This window comes from Clarias gariepinus, chromosome 2 (genome assembly GCF_024256425.1).
Source record: "Clarias gariepinus isolate MV-2021 ecotype Netherlands chromosome 2, CGAR_prim_01v2, whole genome shotgun sequence".
Taxonomy (NCBI): Eukaryota; Metazoa; Chordata; class Actinopteri; order Siluriformes; family Clariidae; genus Clarias; species Clarias gariepinus.
In genome coordinates this window covers 17,163,345-17,180,000 of record NC_071101.1, presented here as the reverse complement: position 1 = coordinate 17,180,000, position 16,656 = coordinate 17,163,345, and the positions used below count along the sequence as shown (strand labels likewise).

The 16,656-nt window shown below is 36.4% G+C and overlaps 1 protein-coding gene across 1 annotated transcript in view; it reads left to right on the top strand.

Annotated features, from left to right (window-relative positions):
* The window catches only part of LOC128544493 (dedicator of cytokinesis protein 2), a 134,609-nt gene that overhangs the window by 2,556 nt on the left and 115,397 nt on the right, over positions 1-16,656 (top strand). The window contains exons 2-17 of the mRNA XM_053514644.1: positions 1,279-1,362; positions 2,764-2,804; positions 2,902-2,957; positions 3,156-3,252; positions 3,453-3,601; positions 5,935-6,070; positions 6,311-6,468; positions 6,768-6,849; positions 7,037-7,169; positions 9,145-9,220; positions 9,432-9,508; positions 11,093-11,343; positions 11,589-11,687; positions 12,992-13,064; positions 14,605-14,708; positions 16,366-16,552. Of these exons, the coding sequence (XP_053370619.1) occupies positions 1,279-1,362; positions 2,764-2,804; positions 2,902-2,957; positions 3,156-3,252; positions 3,453-3,601; positions 5,935-6,070; positions 6,311-6,468; positions 6,768-6,849; positions 7,037-7,169; positions 9,145-9,220; positions 9,432-9,508; positions 11,093-11,343; positions 11,589-11,687; positions 12,992-13,064; positions 14,605-14,708; positions 16,366-16,552 (1,803 nt within the window). The remainder of the gene's footprint in view (positions 1-1,278; positions 1,363-2,763; positions 2,805-2,901; positions 2,958-3,155; positions 3,253-3,452; positions 3,602-5,934; positions 6,071-6,310; positions 6,469-6,767; positions 6,850-7,036; positions 7,170-9,144; positions 9,221-9,431; positions 9,509-11,092; positions 11,344-11,588; positions 11,688-12,991; positions 13,065-14,604; positions 14,709-16,365; positions 16,553-16,656) is intronic.

Genomic DNA, 16,656 nt, shown 5'->3' with positions numbered 1-16,656 from the left:
TACAAAGGCTATGCCATAGAGCAGTGGTTCCCAATCCTTGTCTTGGATGACCCATTTTCCCTGTTCTTCCACACCCACTTCTATTCAGAAAATGCTCTTAAGTAGACGATTAGTTACATCTGATGCTGCGAACAGAACAGGGGCCCTCCAAGACTAGGGTTGGGCTCCACTGTCATAAAAAATATGACCCATACAAATTTTGCAGTTTTAATCAATAAATTCATTAAATATTTGTGGTATTGCACCTATTGCACATATTTTATGCACATTAGATGTAGAATCAAGTTTACCTTTCAGTGAGTCTGCTTTGCATGCAATTGTGGAATTTCACTTCATCATTACATTTATCCCACTTCTGAAGAGAAAGTGAATGGTTAAAGCTGTCCTGTTCTAAAACACTAGTTGGCCTCATGCAACATAGACGAGATTTGAATTTTGAAGGTTTAAATTTTTACCACAAACCACCACTGTACTGTACTGTATTAAATGGTTATTATTCTGTGAAGCCAACTTCAGAGAGAATATCAGTGAGCTATTTTTGAAAACGCTTGTGCAGTATTTTTCTACGTTGAGGTTTAAACATTTAAAATGACATGCTGTATGGAGTTTTACAAGTTCTTTCCATGTCTCTTTGGGTTTCTTTTACACGCTCCAGTTTTCTCCCACCTCTCAAAAAAGAAATGAATTTGCATTCATTCAAAGATGAAGTTACTGTAAATTTACCCATCGGTGTGAATGACTGTGTGAATGTTTGTCCATTATGTCCCATGATGAAATAGGTTTCGATCTGCTCCCACTGATTTTCCAGACCTATGCTTAATATTTTTAATATCTTTGGATATGCTCTATATACACCCTGCTAATGCTATATACTGAGTGAGATTAAAAAACTCTATTGTTTTTACATTAGTACATTTTTAAGGTTTTTAATAAAAGTGGATCTGCATGTTATAATCACACACGGTGATATATGGCATGACACAATCTGCAACTGTTTGCAGAGCTCAGCCTTCTTCAAAATTGCTACATTTCAGATAATTAAATTAGATGCTAGGGGTCATGAGGGGAGATAAACACATTTCCATTACTTTTTATTACTAAAGTTTAAGATAGATGTTATATGCAATGTATCAAGAGTTACTGACATGATTTCTACCTGTAGTGACACATTTTAAGGGCTATGGATGTTGGTTTAAATTTGTCTCTTAGGCAGCTTTATTTACACTCTGAAAGACTAATTCACTTCCTTATGTTTAATTCATTTTCTCTCTACTTTAGTTAAGTGGAATTTTGCAGCAAAAACAGAGAAGCAACTGTCTCTTTCTGTGGGTGAAACAGTGCACATACAGGAGACATGTGAAGGTGAGACTGTGGGACTGAGTTATTCTAGTTGCCATTATATATACCATATGAACAAAAGTATTCAGCCAAACTTGCAATGACATTGTACCCAAATACATTTACTTAAATATAGTTAGTCCCTCTTTAGCAGCTTCCACTATGCTTGGAAGGCTGAATTAAGATTTTCTGTGGGAATTTGTGCCCATTCACTCTGTAGAGTGTTTATGAGGTCAGACACTGATGTTGGACAAGCAGGTCTTGCAACCTCTGTTTCAGTTCAGGTGGGGTTAAGACCTTCCCCAAACTGTTGCCCCATAGTGGGAAACGTAGAATTGCCCAAGATGTTTTGATATGCTGAAGTACTAAGATTGCCCTTCACTGGGGATAAGGGGTCTGATTGAAACACCTAAATATTTTTGTCCATATAGTGTCTATTAAATCTTGCTAAATAGGCCATTATTTTAGTATGATAGCAGTTTGGCAGTTTTATATAGATTTTGTCTAACGATTTAATTAGGCCTTTTTTTGGTAAAGTTTTAAAGTTTGCAATTTACTATAAGTAGGTCTAAAAAAAAAAACAGGATTTAATCTGGGGATGCATTGCCCCAGGATTTTCTGTTTTAAACACTGATTGCATCATGCATGGTTAACATCATACAGTAAACTCATCCACTAACACCCCAAAAAAGGCTAAACATTTGACATTTTAAGGTTTCCCTGCTAAATGAGCCATTACTAAGGACCAGAGGAGCGAAGTGGTATGGTGTCTTCTAAAATAGAAAATTAACTAGATGGTTGCTTTTCTTTCTTGAAAAATGGGCCTATGTAATGAAAGAGATTCCTAATAGACTGTCTTTATACAGGCATTATAAATAATAAATAAATTAAAGGAGTAACACTGTATAATACCTGTATATTATTTTTTTATATATTAGAAACATATGTAAAGGCTAAAAAAATTAATAAACCTGAATAAATAAGTGAGTAAGATACTTTGTAATCTTATGTCTTTGGTAGAGCATTAGTAACTAAGTATTAACTAATAAAACATATTATACACAAGGGTCTGTGAAGGATAATCAGTAAAACTCACAACCAATCACTGTATATACTATAGTTATTAGGCAAATTGTTAGGTTACTTGAACTGAATGAGTTTAGTTGTAATCTTAGTAACTCAGACTAGCTGTCCTTTAAACAATGTCGAAACAAGATGAAACTTTTGTTAGGGGAAATTCCATGCATACAAAGCTCTATGGGGATATAAATAAGAAATATATTTTGCAATAAGGGGGTCTACTGTATGGAATTTACTTAGGTCCTAGGCTACAACATTATTGAGAATCCAATTTAAAAAGCTTCAGCAAATACTTTTTAGAGAAAAAAAAAATCCTATTCCAATAAAAGGCTGGTTTTGTTTCAGGTTGGTATATGGGATACCTGACCCGTAACAAAGATAAGAAAGTAAGTAAATTTTATGTTCCTCCAGCATTTTAATAATTCTATTTCCATCGGCACATCTAAATTATACCCCATGTGATGTGATTTCTCTGTGCTATAGGGAGCATTTCCTGCAAGCTTTATTGAACTAAAGGAAGTTGTCATTGAGAAAAGGGGGTGAGTGACTTCTTAGTTTATTTATTAGTCAGCACTTCGTTATAAATTTTTAGAAATTCAAGCACAAGCATATAAGGAATTTCAACTGGCAATGGAGTCAACAACACAGAACATGTGTACACTGATACAGAATTTACATTCATTTACAATAAACTATATACAATAAAGTTTTATTTACAGAAAACCTTTTTTTTATAGAAATGAAGAGGTCGTGACCTCTTCAGATATGCCCCTGGTGAAGGAAGTTACCACTACGCTGAGAGAATGGGGCAGTATCTGGAAGCAGTTATTTGTGGTACTATGTGATTTTCTGTCTGAATGTAGAGGCAAACTGTACCTGGTTTTACATTCATTTAAAGCTTTTTTTTTGTTTTTTTTAATAATATAAGTTTTCATATTAGTCTTCTGTGTAGTCCTTCAATCTTCATCACTGTTCACATGTAGCTCATTCATTTACCTGCTGACTGAGCAGTGGTTCATTTTAACACTCTGCAGGGTAACAAGAAGGACAGTTTTAGCCAGGTGCAGTCACTGATGTGGGATCTGATGGAGTGGCGTTCTCAGCTGCTTTCTGGCACGCTGCCTGGAGATGAGTTTAAGGAACTCAAACAGAAAGTCACTTCTAAAATTGACTACGGAAACAAGTAATGTATTCCTTTTATGTGCTCTTATGTCTCTGTCTGGCACCATTAAAGCTCATTCCATGTGTTTTTGTTAAATGCACATTGCATTTGTTTGTGAACATATTACAGCTTCAAAGCTTTATTAGACAACCTCTGTTTTAAATAATACAGATTAGAGTAATAACACAGAACACCTAATGTTAGCCAGTTTTGTTTAGTAGCCTAAGCATGGTGGTTGATGTACTGTTTTTTTTTTTTTGCTGTAAATTAGCCATATATACGTAATAGTTGTCCAATTATTAGTTATCTTGCTAGTCATTGGATTTAATTCCATGTATAATTCTCCTAACACTGATAGCTTGTTAGTAAGCTGGGCATGACACTCATTAGTTGAAAAAGAGCTTAAGAGTTTAAACTAATTAGATGGTAAATCCAAGCCGAACCCTTGGTATCTTAGTTAATTTACATTTAGGCATTTGGCAGATATCCTTATTTAGAGGGACTTACATCTTTACCTCATTATATACATCTGAGTAGGGCCCTTAACTCCATACCTTCCAAACCATAGTCCATTACCTTAACCATGTGAAGGCTCCACTCCACAGCCTTGGTCACCCATGACTCAGTTGCCAGTTTACCAGTTTTCCTTCATTGGATCACTTTTGCTGCACAATAGTTACAGTTTTGGAGTTGCTCTGACCCAGTCCTTTAGCCATCACAATCTGGCTCTTCTTACAAAAGTTATATTTTCAATATCTCGTTACAATGGCGGCTGGAAGTGGGTGGGATATATTAGGCAGCAAGTAAACCTTTTTCCCACAAAGTTGATGTTGAAAGCAGAAAAATTGGACAAGTATAAGGATTTTAGTGACGTTGACAAGGGCCAAATTGATGGCTAGAGGGCTGAGTTAGAGCAAGCTCTTGTGGGATGTTCCTGGTCTGCAGTGGTCAGGACCTGTCAAAAAAAAAGAAATCAACGGTATTAAACCCTTGAACTGGCGACAGGGTCATGGGTGGCCAAGGGGTACTGATGCACATAGAGAGCAAAGGCTGGCCCATCTAGTCCAATATAATAGAAACGCTAGTGGAAATCAAATTTCAGAAAAGGTTAATGCTGGTCGTGATAAATAGTTGTCGGAAAACACAGTGCATCATTGTTATGGTGAAAACCTACTCAATATTACTGTAGGTATGTGGTTATAATGTTATGGCTGATCGGTGTACTATCTTAAACAAGACCATGTTTAATAAAACATTTAGGTTGAAGTTGCTCCTTTAAATAAAAAAAAAAAAAAAAAAACGTTGACTTTCCCTTCAGAGACACAGACTGATTAGCATTAATAGCTTCTCCTCCTTTAGTTGAAACTAAGCTAGCTTCTTCTACCAGAAGAAACTTTTATTATTGTGTAATCTCCATTTGATTGATGCTAAATTACTCATAATAAACTAAGAGTTAGAAATCGAGCTTTAGTGGCAGTGTGAGACCTGACTGACTGACTGACCCTCAAGCAGAAAGCTGTTTGTTTCTGTGTTGCTTTTACATTGCTAAATGTTGAGGAGTTATCTTGATGCTGTGTTTGTGTGTTTAATTGTGTGTGCATGCACACAAGTGTAAGATTAAGCACAAAGGATGCTTCAATGTGTGAAACCACAATATATGTGCTTTAACAGTCTAACAGAATCTATTTCTATTTAAGTGCAAATGCTCATATATGTTTTTTTTTATTTATTTTTTATTTAGAGTGGGTGTGCCCTAAGCCGGAACATGTTTTTCTTTGCTCTTATGCATTTTTTTGTTTGTAGATTTATTAATGTTAATAATAATAAAAGTTCTGTTTAGTATTTAGTTGAGATTTTTACAATAATTTAAACCACTGATCAGTTAGTTACTAATGATAAATATATTAACCATGTAAGTGCAATACACAGCAGATGACGTTATTGGAGATGTTTACAAGACTTGCACCCACAAGCTTATTATCGGATGCATTAAAGTGCAATCCTTCTACCTGCTCAACATCCTCCAAGTTTCCAGGCCAGATACACACCTCTTGTCTGAACCAGATGCCTTAGGGAATCTTTCTGGACAGCTTTCATTTTGTATCTGTATTTACATGCTTACAACATTTTGACATTCTGTTATATGCATACAATATTTCTGTTTATTCTGGATGTTCTATTCATATTCAGTTATGCATGTGAATATGCATGTAGGATCTACTCAAGACTGGGATTAAAGTAGTAATACAGCACAGACAAACCTTTTCCTAGACCATTTTTACTATCTATTAGGTCAATTTTGGACTTATGAGATAATTTTGCAGACTCTCTTATATTCTTTATTTTCTGTGCAGGATTCTGGAGCTGGATCTGGTAGTAAGAGATGTTGATGGAAATATCTTGGACCCTGACAATGCCAGTGTTATTAGCCTGTTCAGAGCTCACGAGGACGCCACAGCTAAGATCACTGAACGTATCAAGGAAGAGCAGGTAAAAGAGACCTCTACCAGTCGGTCTGTATCACACTGAGGCCATTATTAATTTCTCTATTAAGTTCCAGACCATAAGACAAATGTGGCAGCCTTGCCTATGTTAATGATTTTAAATTGCATTCGCTCAAATTGTACAAAGAGCAATCAAGACATGATTGATGTGGCTGAGCTAGACCATAGTTAGAGAGACACTAATGTAAATTACTGCACCTTACGCTAATCTTATACACTATTACAGTCTAATGTCCAGATGGATCACTCTGGAGTCTCGGCACGGATCCAGTCCTCTCCCACTCATAGCCTCTACGTGTTCGTGCGCAATTTTGTCTGTCGCATTGGAGAAGAATCTGAGCTCTTCATGTCTCTGTATGACCCCCTCAAACAAATGATCATCAGGTGTGCATCTGATTACAACTTCATCATCTGCTCTTTACAATACTGACTCACTTAGCGCAGCTTCATCACTGCTATTGTCCTCATCAGTGTGCATGCACTCACTGAATATTTTAGACTATGCAAAATGAATAACTTCATTAAGGAATCTTGATGCTTCTATGAGTATGCATTTTGCAAAACAACCCAAACTTCACATTTGCTCACACATGTCCCTATGTAGACGTATGTTGCATGGCTTACATTAACTTCTTACAGTCATTTATGATATTTAATAAGTCCCTGTCTCCTTTTCTTTCTAGTGAGAACTATCTAATACGATGGGGGGATAAAGGATTTCCTAAAGATGTCGAAATGCTCAACAACTTGAAGGTGGTCTTTACTGTAAGTCAACACTAGAGGGCACCATCTTACCTATTAGATCATCAGTATCATAGCACAATGTAAACAAGTTAGAATTTATACTCATAATGCCTAAGTGCACATTTTATAGCACAAGTAATGACCCTTCCTCTGTGTGTGTGTGTGTGTGTGTGTGTGTGTGTGTTTGTTTATCTGTGTCATTCTCTAGGATTTAGGGAACAAGGACCTGAACAGAGAGAAGATTTATCTCATATGTCAGATTGTACGTGTTGGCCGTATGGACCTGAAGGAGACTCATAAGAAATGCACACTGGGACTGCGCAGGCCATTTGGGGTTGCAGGTACACATCTGGTGGCAAGCTTAGGGGTCAAGAAAACTGAAATGTCTTTTTGCTGAAGCAATTTTTAGGTTTCTTTCTTTGTCATCGCACATAACAGTTTAATTGGTTTTAACATTTTATGTTTTATGTGCATGTGCAATGATGTACACTGTGCCATAACCTGATTTAAGAACTTATGAGGCAAATAGGATTTCTTTGCAGGCATACTCTATCTTTTATACTAAATATAAACACTTTATTGTGTGCATTAGTGTGACTGTCACTGTTTCCAGGTGTGACAAACAAAGAAAGCTGCAGTAAAGTCACAGTTTTGGTTAATGTCTTAGTGTGTGCACCTTAATATTTATGTGATGCCAATACAGATGAATTATCCCCCTAACCTGAGTAAGCTGTCTAAAATATAGTGTGCAGAGCAAGACTATCACCTCGATTCACATTTGCGCATTTGGCAGATGCCCTTATTCAAAGCGACGTACATTTTATCTCTTTTTTTTTTTTTTTTACATCTAAGCAATTCAAGGGCCCAACAGTGGCTACTTGGTGGGGCTGGGGTTTGAACCCGGGACCTTTATATCAGTAGGAACCCAGGACCTTCAGTTACAATATTTCAGTAACCTCTCAAACATACAAACTGAGATTAGCATCCTAGTCAGAACATGGTCTGACATTGCTCACTCACTGTTGCACAATGGAGCTGAGTTTGAAATACGCAAAATCTAAGAGAAACACGTGAACACCTCATTCCATTCTCTACAGTAACTGCAGTACTTCACAATAAGGATAACTCAGATCACTCACTAACCTTCCTCCAAATCGGTGACAAAACCCTGTGAACTTCGTGGGCGAGACGGCAGCAAAAGTGCATAGTTAATGTATATCAATTTGCGCTTCTTTATCATTTCCTATTACCATTAAAATGGTGGTAGCACTGAGGCATTTTCTGAGATACCAGTAGCTCTCTGTGATATGTTGCTTTCAATGTTACCAGAGTTTAATCCCTATAATTTTAACAATGGTAGTGCTTTTTGACACATTGCTTTAACAGTATCAGTTCACAGGTCGATTGTTAAATTACCCATAAAAACCATTAGATCACACGAATGATTTAAGAAATGTACAATACTAAGCTTTAATCATGAAGTGGATAGCAGTGTTAGAACAGGTTTATGAGTGGGGCGCTAAAGTAGCTTAGCTAGAATTTAATAAAATATTTGTATATCGTATATGTAGAATATTTCTATGATATAAGTTTCTCTGTGAACAATAACCGTGGCACCAAGCATGTGTGGTGTTCTTAGAAATGAATAAGTGCTGCTGCAAGTTGTAGCAAATACTCAAATAGATGGGAAAATTTGGGTTAATTGTGTAGTTTGCTCAGCAAGACAAAAGCTAAAACTCTACCACGCCTGTCTATCTTCCTCTTATTGACTCTCACTTTGACTCTTATTCTGTTCTTTTTCTCGCTCTCATGTGATTGGATGCCTGGTGCTGTGTGTTCACATTTCATTTATGCCTGTTGTTGTGCTACGTTGAAATTTGATGTATCTGAACTGGCGAATCATGCATGCATATGAATTTCCAATTCTGACCCATCACCCCAACCCCGCTTTGATTGTGAATCACTGCTACAGAACTGTCAGGAATACTGTATTATATATCAGGCACACACCTGACACACACACACACACACACACACACACACACACACACACACATAAACAATAGTCTAAATTAAAGTCACTGTTAAGAATTAAACTGTACAGTGAACATTGCTATATTCCTTTATATTACATTATGGGTTTTATTAATAGTTCTTGTTTTGAAAACTGTTAAATACTGACCCTGGAATATAAATTAATAGATTTGACATACCACTTTCTTTATCTTTATGCAACGCTACCAGTCTGTATGTTTGGCTCTTTCTAGAGTAACTGTTTAAATATGAAGCAATCCCTCTCTGTCATCTTCTTTACAGTGATGGACATCAGCGACATCATCAAAGGAAAGGCAGAGTGTGATGAAGAAAAGCAGCACTTTATTCCTTTTCAACCGTACGTTATTGATTCCCTTGTCCTTCTCTCCTGCCTGTCCTGAAATTTTCTCATTTCGAAGACTCAAGTCGTTAATCTTTCACTCTTCCCTGCCTGTCACCTGTTTAACCTATCGTCATTTATCTTGAGGAGAAACTCGTCTTGTCTTTTTTCTTGAATGCCCATGTATATGCATGTATGTGTTGGTGTGTGTGTTGGTCTGTGGGTGCAGGGTCATGGCTGAGAATGATTTTCTTCACACCCTCCTGACCAAAGTGACCACCTCTAGAGGAGACAGTGGAGGACAGGGTAAGGTTGTGATTCCTACTTCAAAGTACGTATTGTTAAGTGGTATTATTTCTCTTTGCTACAGGTTTATTACATCACTGTGTCCGATGCACAATCCCCCAAACGGTGAAAGAGCAAAGGTCCGGATTATAATGATCTACCTTAGAGACTTAAGAGCTGAGGTTTATAGCTTTCATTAACCCCAGCGAGTGAAGGGCAGAGTAGGGAGACATTGAATCCAGAAAACAGAAATAGTTGCATGTCAGTGATATATACTATATTGAGTGAAATAAGATTAGTTTTTCCTTGTGGATCCAATACAAGCCAATTGGAAGCTAATATACAAAACTTTCGATTAGGGCCTGGGGTTAGTGGTCATAAGTTTTCTTACGACTTCAACTGTTTTTAGTCGAACAAAATCACTCTTGCTTGTTAGGAGTTTTATAGGAGTTTTGTATGCCGCCTGGTTGCAAATGAGGTAGTGTATGCAGTTCTGCAGTAAAAATGCTCATTGCTGTCATTAGCCAAATATGATGTTTGTTGTCTTATTGTATATTCACTAGTGCTGTCAATCGATTGGTTTTAACGCAGATTCTCTGATTGTTAAATCAACAACTTAGAGCCTTAGTCACCAGAGCCGCCACTTTCATGTCTTACGTTTAATGTATTCTTGTAAAAAATTGTTCCCCTTGAAGATAGCTCGAGCACACAACTTTCGTTATATCGATTTAGAAGCTTTAATGGAACCTGCCATTTAGCACACCTGGTGATGTTTACTCAGTCATCTTATTGTTCGCACTAAACTTGCAATTATTACACACAGCCGGGTAACAGTGTTGTGATTATGGGAAGCCATTAGGGTCAAACTTGGTTATATTATTCATTTGCGTAAAAAATAGTAATACATAAAAATTTCACATGAGTTAACACGTTAATATTGAGAACCTTAATATGTACACTTTTAGTTTTGCATTGAAGCTGCATGCCGTTTGCCCTATTGCATGCAAGTAACAGATGTTTCGCATGTCGTTCCAACCCAAGACCTTTTTTTTTTTGTAAATTACAGCCTTAAAATAAATTCTTTCATCAGTAATGTCATGCAGTATTAAGTACTGAAAAATTTAGAAATTAAAAAAACTTTACTTTTATACTTCACTACGGGTAACTGCAAAAATGAGTTTTAGTATAACTCAAATGTGTTATGTTGTATAACTGCAGCTATTACTTTATAATTATAGTATAATTCCCCCAGGTTCCATCAAAATATAGCATTATTTTAATATCTTTTTTTGTATTTGAGGCTTAGTCCAATATTAAATTAAGTATTAAAGCTTACAGTAAGCATGCAGTTTAACGGAGGATGTGGACATGTGGTCATGAAAAAGATTTGGGATGAAATAGACTTCCAGTACTTGTTACATTTGCTCCATAGCTCTAGTAAGAAAAAAATAAATAAAAAGCAAATTATGAACATCAACTATTGGTTAGTTAAGTGAATTCAGGGCCATTAGAAAATCGTAGAAGAGTGAACCACCAAGAGGTTGCTTTCAAACTTATTGTCATATTTTGCAATCATTATTTTGATTTTTTCACTTGTCTACGCAGGCCTGTGGGTGACAATGAAGGCTCTGGTTGGCGATATCGTTCAGATCCGCAAAGAATATCCCCATCTTGTGGACCGGAGCACTGTTGTGGCTCGCAAACTGGGCTTTCCAGAGATCATCATGCCCGGAGACATTCGCAATGACATCTACCTCACTCTGCACTCTGGAGACTTTGACAAGTACAACAAAACTACACAGAAAAATGTAGAGGTCATCATGCTTGTGTGTGACGAGGAGGGTAAGGTCGTACCAGTAAGTAGGTTTTAATTTAGACCACTGATATAACCTAAAAAAAAAAAAACAGTCTCAGTAATTTTTACTATATATGTGTGTGTATGTATGAACACAAATATACAGTGCATTTAAAAATCAGTGTGGTTACCTGTTGTCTTTGGAGATTTGGAGCAGTTTCTTCAGTTTATCTAATTCATCAAGCAAAAGTCACATCCAGACTTTGGGATACAGATTGAAAGCTTTGATTTTTTTTATTTCTCCAGAATGCTATCTGTTTAGGAGCAGGAGATAAACCCGTATCTGAATACAGATCTGTCATCTACTACCAGATTAAACAACCACGCTGGATGGAAACTTTTAAGGTTGGACTTTTCTGTTATTAGTAGGAGAAATGAGATGTTGTTGACACATGTATAATAACATAAATTTGCTTCTATGCAAAACCAACAAACATAAACAAACAATAATTGAACAAAACCAACAAACAAATAAACAAACAATAATCTGGTTTTACATTAAAATTTGTAAAGGTGGTAGCTAGAATAAGGCTTAATAATAATGGCATTAAAGACATGCTATAATGGTTACATTGATAATCACATTTTCTTTTTAAATACTAAAATTCAAACTTTTTTACTTAATTTTATATTTTGAAGAATTTTCCACTGTGGACCATAAACTCTTTATTGTTTACAGTGTATGAATTTTAATAGCTATATTCATGAATTTGGGCATCACTCCACACCCCCAGGGTTGGGGGTTTGACTAACACCTGCAGTCTTAGGTTGAATTTTCCCCCTGTGCTTTGTGGGTTTCTTCCAGTTACCCTGACATTCCAAAAAACTCTGATGCAGGCTGCTTGCTGTTTCCAAAATAGTGTATGATTGTGTGTGTGTGTGTGTGTGTGTGTGTGTGTCCTGTGATGGGTTGGCACCCCATCATGGGTATCTCCTGCCTTATGCCCTAAGCTCCCTGGGATAGTTTTCAGACCCATTCATGGCCCTACACAGGATAAAGAAGTATAATAAGGAACTTTATTCACATTAACTGAGTGGCCTTTGGAAATGCTGACACAAAGAAATGTATTCATATATCATTGTCGCTGTCGCAGGTCACCAGGTCAACAGGTCATGCAGATGGATGAAGGTTGTTTGTAATATTTAAAAAAAAAGATATATATACGAGCAGAAACTTTTAATGCACCATTAACATCTTAATAAAGTATTATCTAATGTTTGCCAACTTCAGCCAAGCTGAATAAGTTTTTAGTGGTGTCTACTTATTTAAGGTCACCAGCAGTTATAAGCTTCAGTAAATTTTGCAGCCTGAGTATTAATTGTAGAAGACCTTCATAGTTAGTTAAACTAAGGTCATCATAAAATTCTATCACACTTTACAAGTTGTAGTGACATGACATTCATAAAACAGCTCATTTTGTAAAATTAATTCTCGTTAAAATGAAAGTTTGATAAATGCTGTAGGGAAGTTACAATGTGTTATTCATTCTGATCCATCATTTCAGTCAGTCAGAAAGAGAATGAGAATCAAACATAAAATGAAGTGTGAGCAAATCGAAAAGGGCCAATGGCCTTTTGAAACATGTGTATTCCCATAGTTAATGACCCATGTACTGTACAGGTAAATGAGCTGTTTCTGCTTCCTGTAGGTGGCGATCCCTCTAGAGGAAATGCAGAGGATTCACTTGCGCTTCATGTTTCGTCATCGCTCTTCTCAAGAATGTGAGTCCTTTTTATTATCACATTGATCTGAATCTTTTTTTTCTCAGTATAATGCACCACAACACTTACAATCCCCTTCTGTGAACAAGTTCTTTATTTCATCTTAACTTAACAACCTTTGAAAGTGCGTTAATGTGTTTTATTCAGTGTTATGGAGGATTAAATTCGCTGCATGGCATGTTTCCTACCTTCAGCTTTATTCGACTTTATTCATACAGTGTTTTTAACAGTAGACAAGGTTACAAAGCAGCTTGATGTATTGTAGATTTGTAGATTTCAGATTCCTACTGAGCAAGCTAGAGGTGGCAGTAGCAAGGAAAAAACTCCCCGAGAGGTCATGAGGAAAAAACAAAAGAAATTATAATTCATTGTTTTGTGCAGTCTTTTAAAGGCAGACATATCTTCATTTGAATAAGATATATGAGCACATTGTGGAGCATGAAATCGTGGATGAGGGGATTGTGCCACGACTCATTTCTTCGTCTTTTGCTTCCAAAGAGCCAGACTTTCTTGTACGTTTTTTAATGTACAATAGTCTTGGGGAATAGTACTCCATGCTTCCTGAAGGAAGTTTTTAACTCTCATGTTTGGCAAATTTTGTTTCTCGTTTTCAGTCAGAGGAATATTTTTGTTTGTTAAGCCACACAGTGACCTATGAATCATTCAATGCATAAAAGCATCTAACATAATCATGAACCAGTAAGAAACATATGCAGATGATAACATAAGACCAGTGATTAGTATACTTACAGTAAGATGTTGAACGCTAATCTGTTGGAACAGATGAGAGGGGTTATGAGGTTGCTTCTGAAGTTGCTACATAAACAATTTTAATTGTAACTTTAGGCACTTTTTAGCCTGCCACATTAAAACCCATTTGTTCCCATTTCTTTCATTTAATTTAATTGATTTTATTATGAAGAAATGAAACTTAATGTTTTTTTTTTGTTTTGTTTTTTTAAATATTTTTAAGGAACACTGAGAAACATTACAAACAATACAAAAATCATCATCAAATCATCATCAGTGACATTAGTTTGTCTTGTACTAATTTCAGTTTTTCTTCGATAGTTGACAAAAACTCCCTATTATAGTATGGGTATGCACATAGTGGTGTACAGAAAGTATTACGGTTTAATCAATGCTTATCTGTAGTTCATAATTGCTGTGGTAAGTGCAATGGCAGTAAGACAGTGTAACTGTAATTTTTTTTGTCTTCCACATTCTCTGAAAATCCACTGAACGCATTTAATTCACTCACAGCAGGCACTGATTTGCGCAGCAGGTAGTTTTCACTTTTAATGATCCCATTTCACTGCTGGTCAACTTTTACTATAAAATCCGATAGGGCCTTCTTGTGGCATGCCTAACACATAGAACTTCAAAGCTTCTAAAAGAAGGACATGTAGCGTTTATCAAATTAAACATTTTGTTATGGACAGACTTGTGTGTCAAAGCAGAATAATTTGCCCAAATAAGTAATAACAGTGTTTATCATTTTAATCCGTATACATTTCTTACATTTTTTCTTTCTCTGTAGCAAAGGACAAGAGTGAAAAGAACTTTGCCATGGCATTTGTACGTCTGATGAAGGAGGATGGCACAGTGATGAGAGATGGACCACATGACTTGGTGGTATTTAAGGTCAGGCACTCATAAAGATTGTCACTTTCAATAATGTATCCTCACACACAAGGCAAAAGCAAGTCAAAAGAATTTTGCAGTATTGAATCATTGTCTAGCCATTTTGTGTTTTGCTTTAGATGTGCAGAATGGTTTGAGTCCTAGATGTGACTAAGGACATACTTTATGTAACCATGTCTCCATGTTGATAATGATTCAGGTTTAAAATAGATAGATAAACAATTAACACATTATTTATCATTTGCTTTAAATTTGAAAGTGTTGCAGGACACACAGTATCAACACAGTCAACAAGAAAATACTGGCAGACAGAGTGAGGAAGCAAAAGGTTTACCAATAACATATGCCAATGGAGGAAGCAACTACTGTATACGATCAGCATGGAGGTTCACAGGGATGGATAGTAAATAATGAATAATTAAACAGTTCAAAAAGACTTTCAAAAAGTTTTCCCTGTCCACTTCTTTTTTAATAACAAGACTGGGGTTCAAGAACTTACAGGCCAAATTTTATGTAGATAAAGTCGTCCCAAAATTGAAGTAAATGCTACCAGAAGCTAATCCATTTTTCTGGCATACGGTCAATTACAGTGAATTGCTTATCTCTCCAGCAAATTTGTTTCTGTTTGGCAAAATTGGTGGTTTAGCTAAGAAAACAGAGAAGTGTAGTTCCGTAAAAGTGTAGTTCTTTCCCATAAAGAAAAAAAGTTATATTTGTACTAAATAAAAGATAATAAATAGACTGCATTCCCACTTCAGCTTAGTGGGAATACTAAAGCTTCATACGAGTCTCAGTTGAACTTTGGAGCATATTTATTGATAGAACAAGTGTTGTGGAATTTGAGTACTATTAGTCTGGTTATTTTCATTGTACAGTTGGACCTCAGCATACTAATTTAATCCTCTCTGGAGGAGTTCTTCATATTTGTAATACAAACCGTGTTTTCCCATAGGAAATAATGTACATGCAGATTATCTGTCTAGCCACCCAAAAATATTACCAATATTATCAATTTCCACCACTATAATCATATTTATGCATTAATTAAAAAAAAAATGAGAAAATGCATTCAATGAAGCCTAAAAAAACTTTAATCTATGATTTATCTTGGCACCGACTTCTTTAAAAACATAACTAATAGTGGCTTTCTTTTCTTCTTGCTACCAACCTTGCTAACTTTCTTGGGACCCATGGGGCTAATGTCTTCACTGATTCTTGCACAAAATGCAAAAGAAAATCCAAAAAAAAAACATGTAAACTTGCATTGGTTTTGAAGGAAACACGTTTTAAACATTTTTAAACTAGCTGGCTTTTGGCTCAGCTTGGTTCGGTTGTTGGTACACCAAAAATGGAACCAAAATTTCAGTTCTTAAGGTGAAACTTTGTGGAGCAGGGCGTTCGTCTGCAGAGGTACCACTGTACTTGCTTTCGGTGTGACGAACTTCATGATCGGTATAAAGAGCAGGCAAATGACTATCAGATGTGGTTCTTGCCACACTGGGTTTTTGTTAACTAGATGGGACCTACAGCTGGGGGATATTTGGGGCAGCAGAAGTGAACACTTAAAATTTTTCTTCAAGCATGTTTGGTTATAAAGCCGTGATGACTGATAGAATGATTTTTATGTTTGTGAGCTGAGTTTATTCTCTTTCCTCAGGGTGATAGCAAACGCATGGAGGATGTGAGCTCATACCTGTCTTTACCCTCTGAGCGCACAAACACTGACACCCACAAAGGGACGACGCTTATGCGGAATAACAGCACCGCAGGCAGCCTGTCAGTCAGCTCACGAGACATCTTCACCATCTCCACCCTCGTCTGCTCCACCAAACTCACTCAGAACGGTGCGTATGTGTGTGTGTGTGTGAGACAGAGAGACAGGGAGAGAGAAAGAGAGAGAGAGAGAAAATGAGACTGAATGACAGAGGAACAAATGCAATCTTTGTCT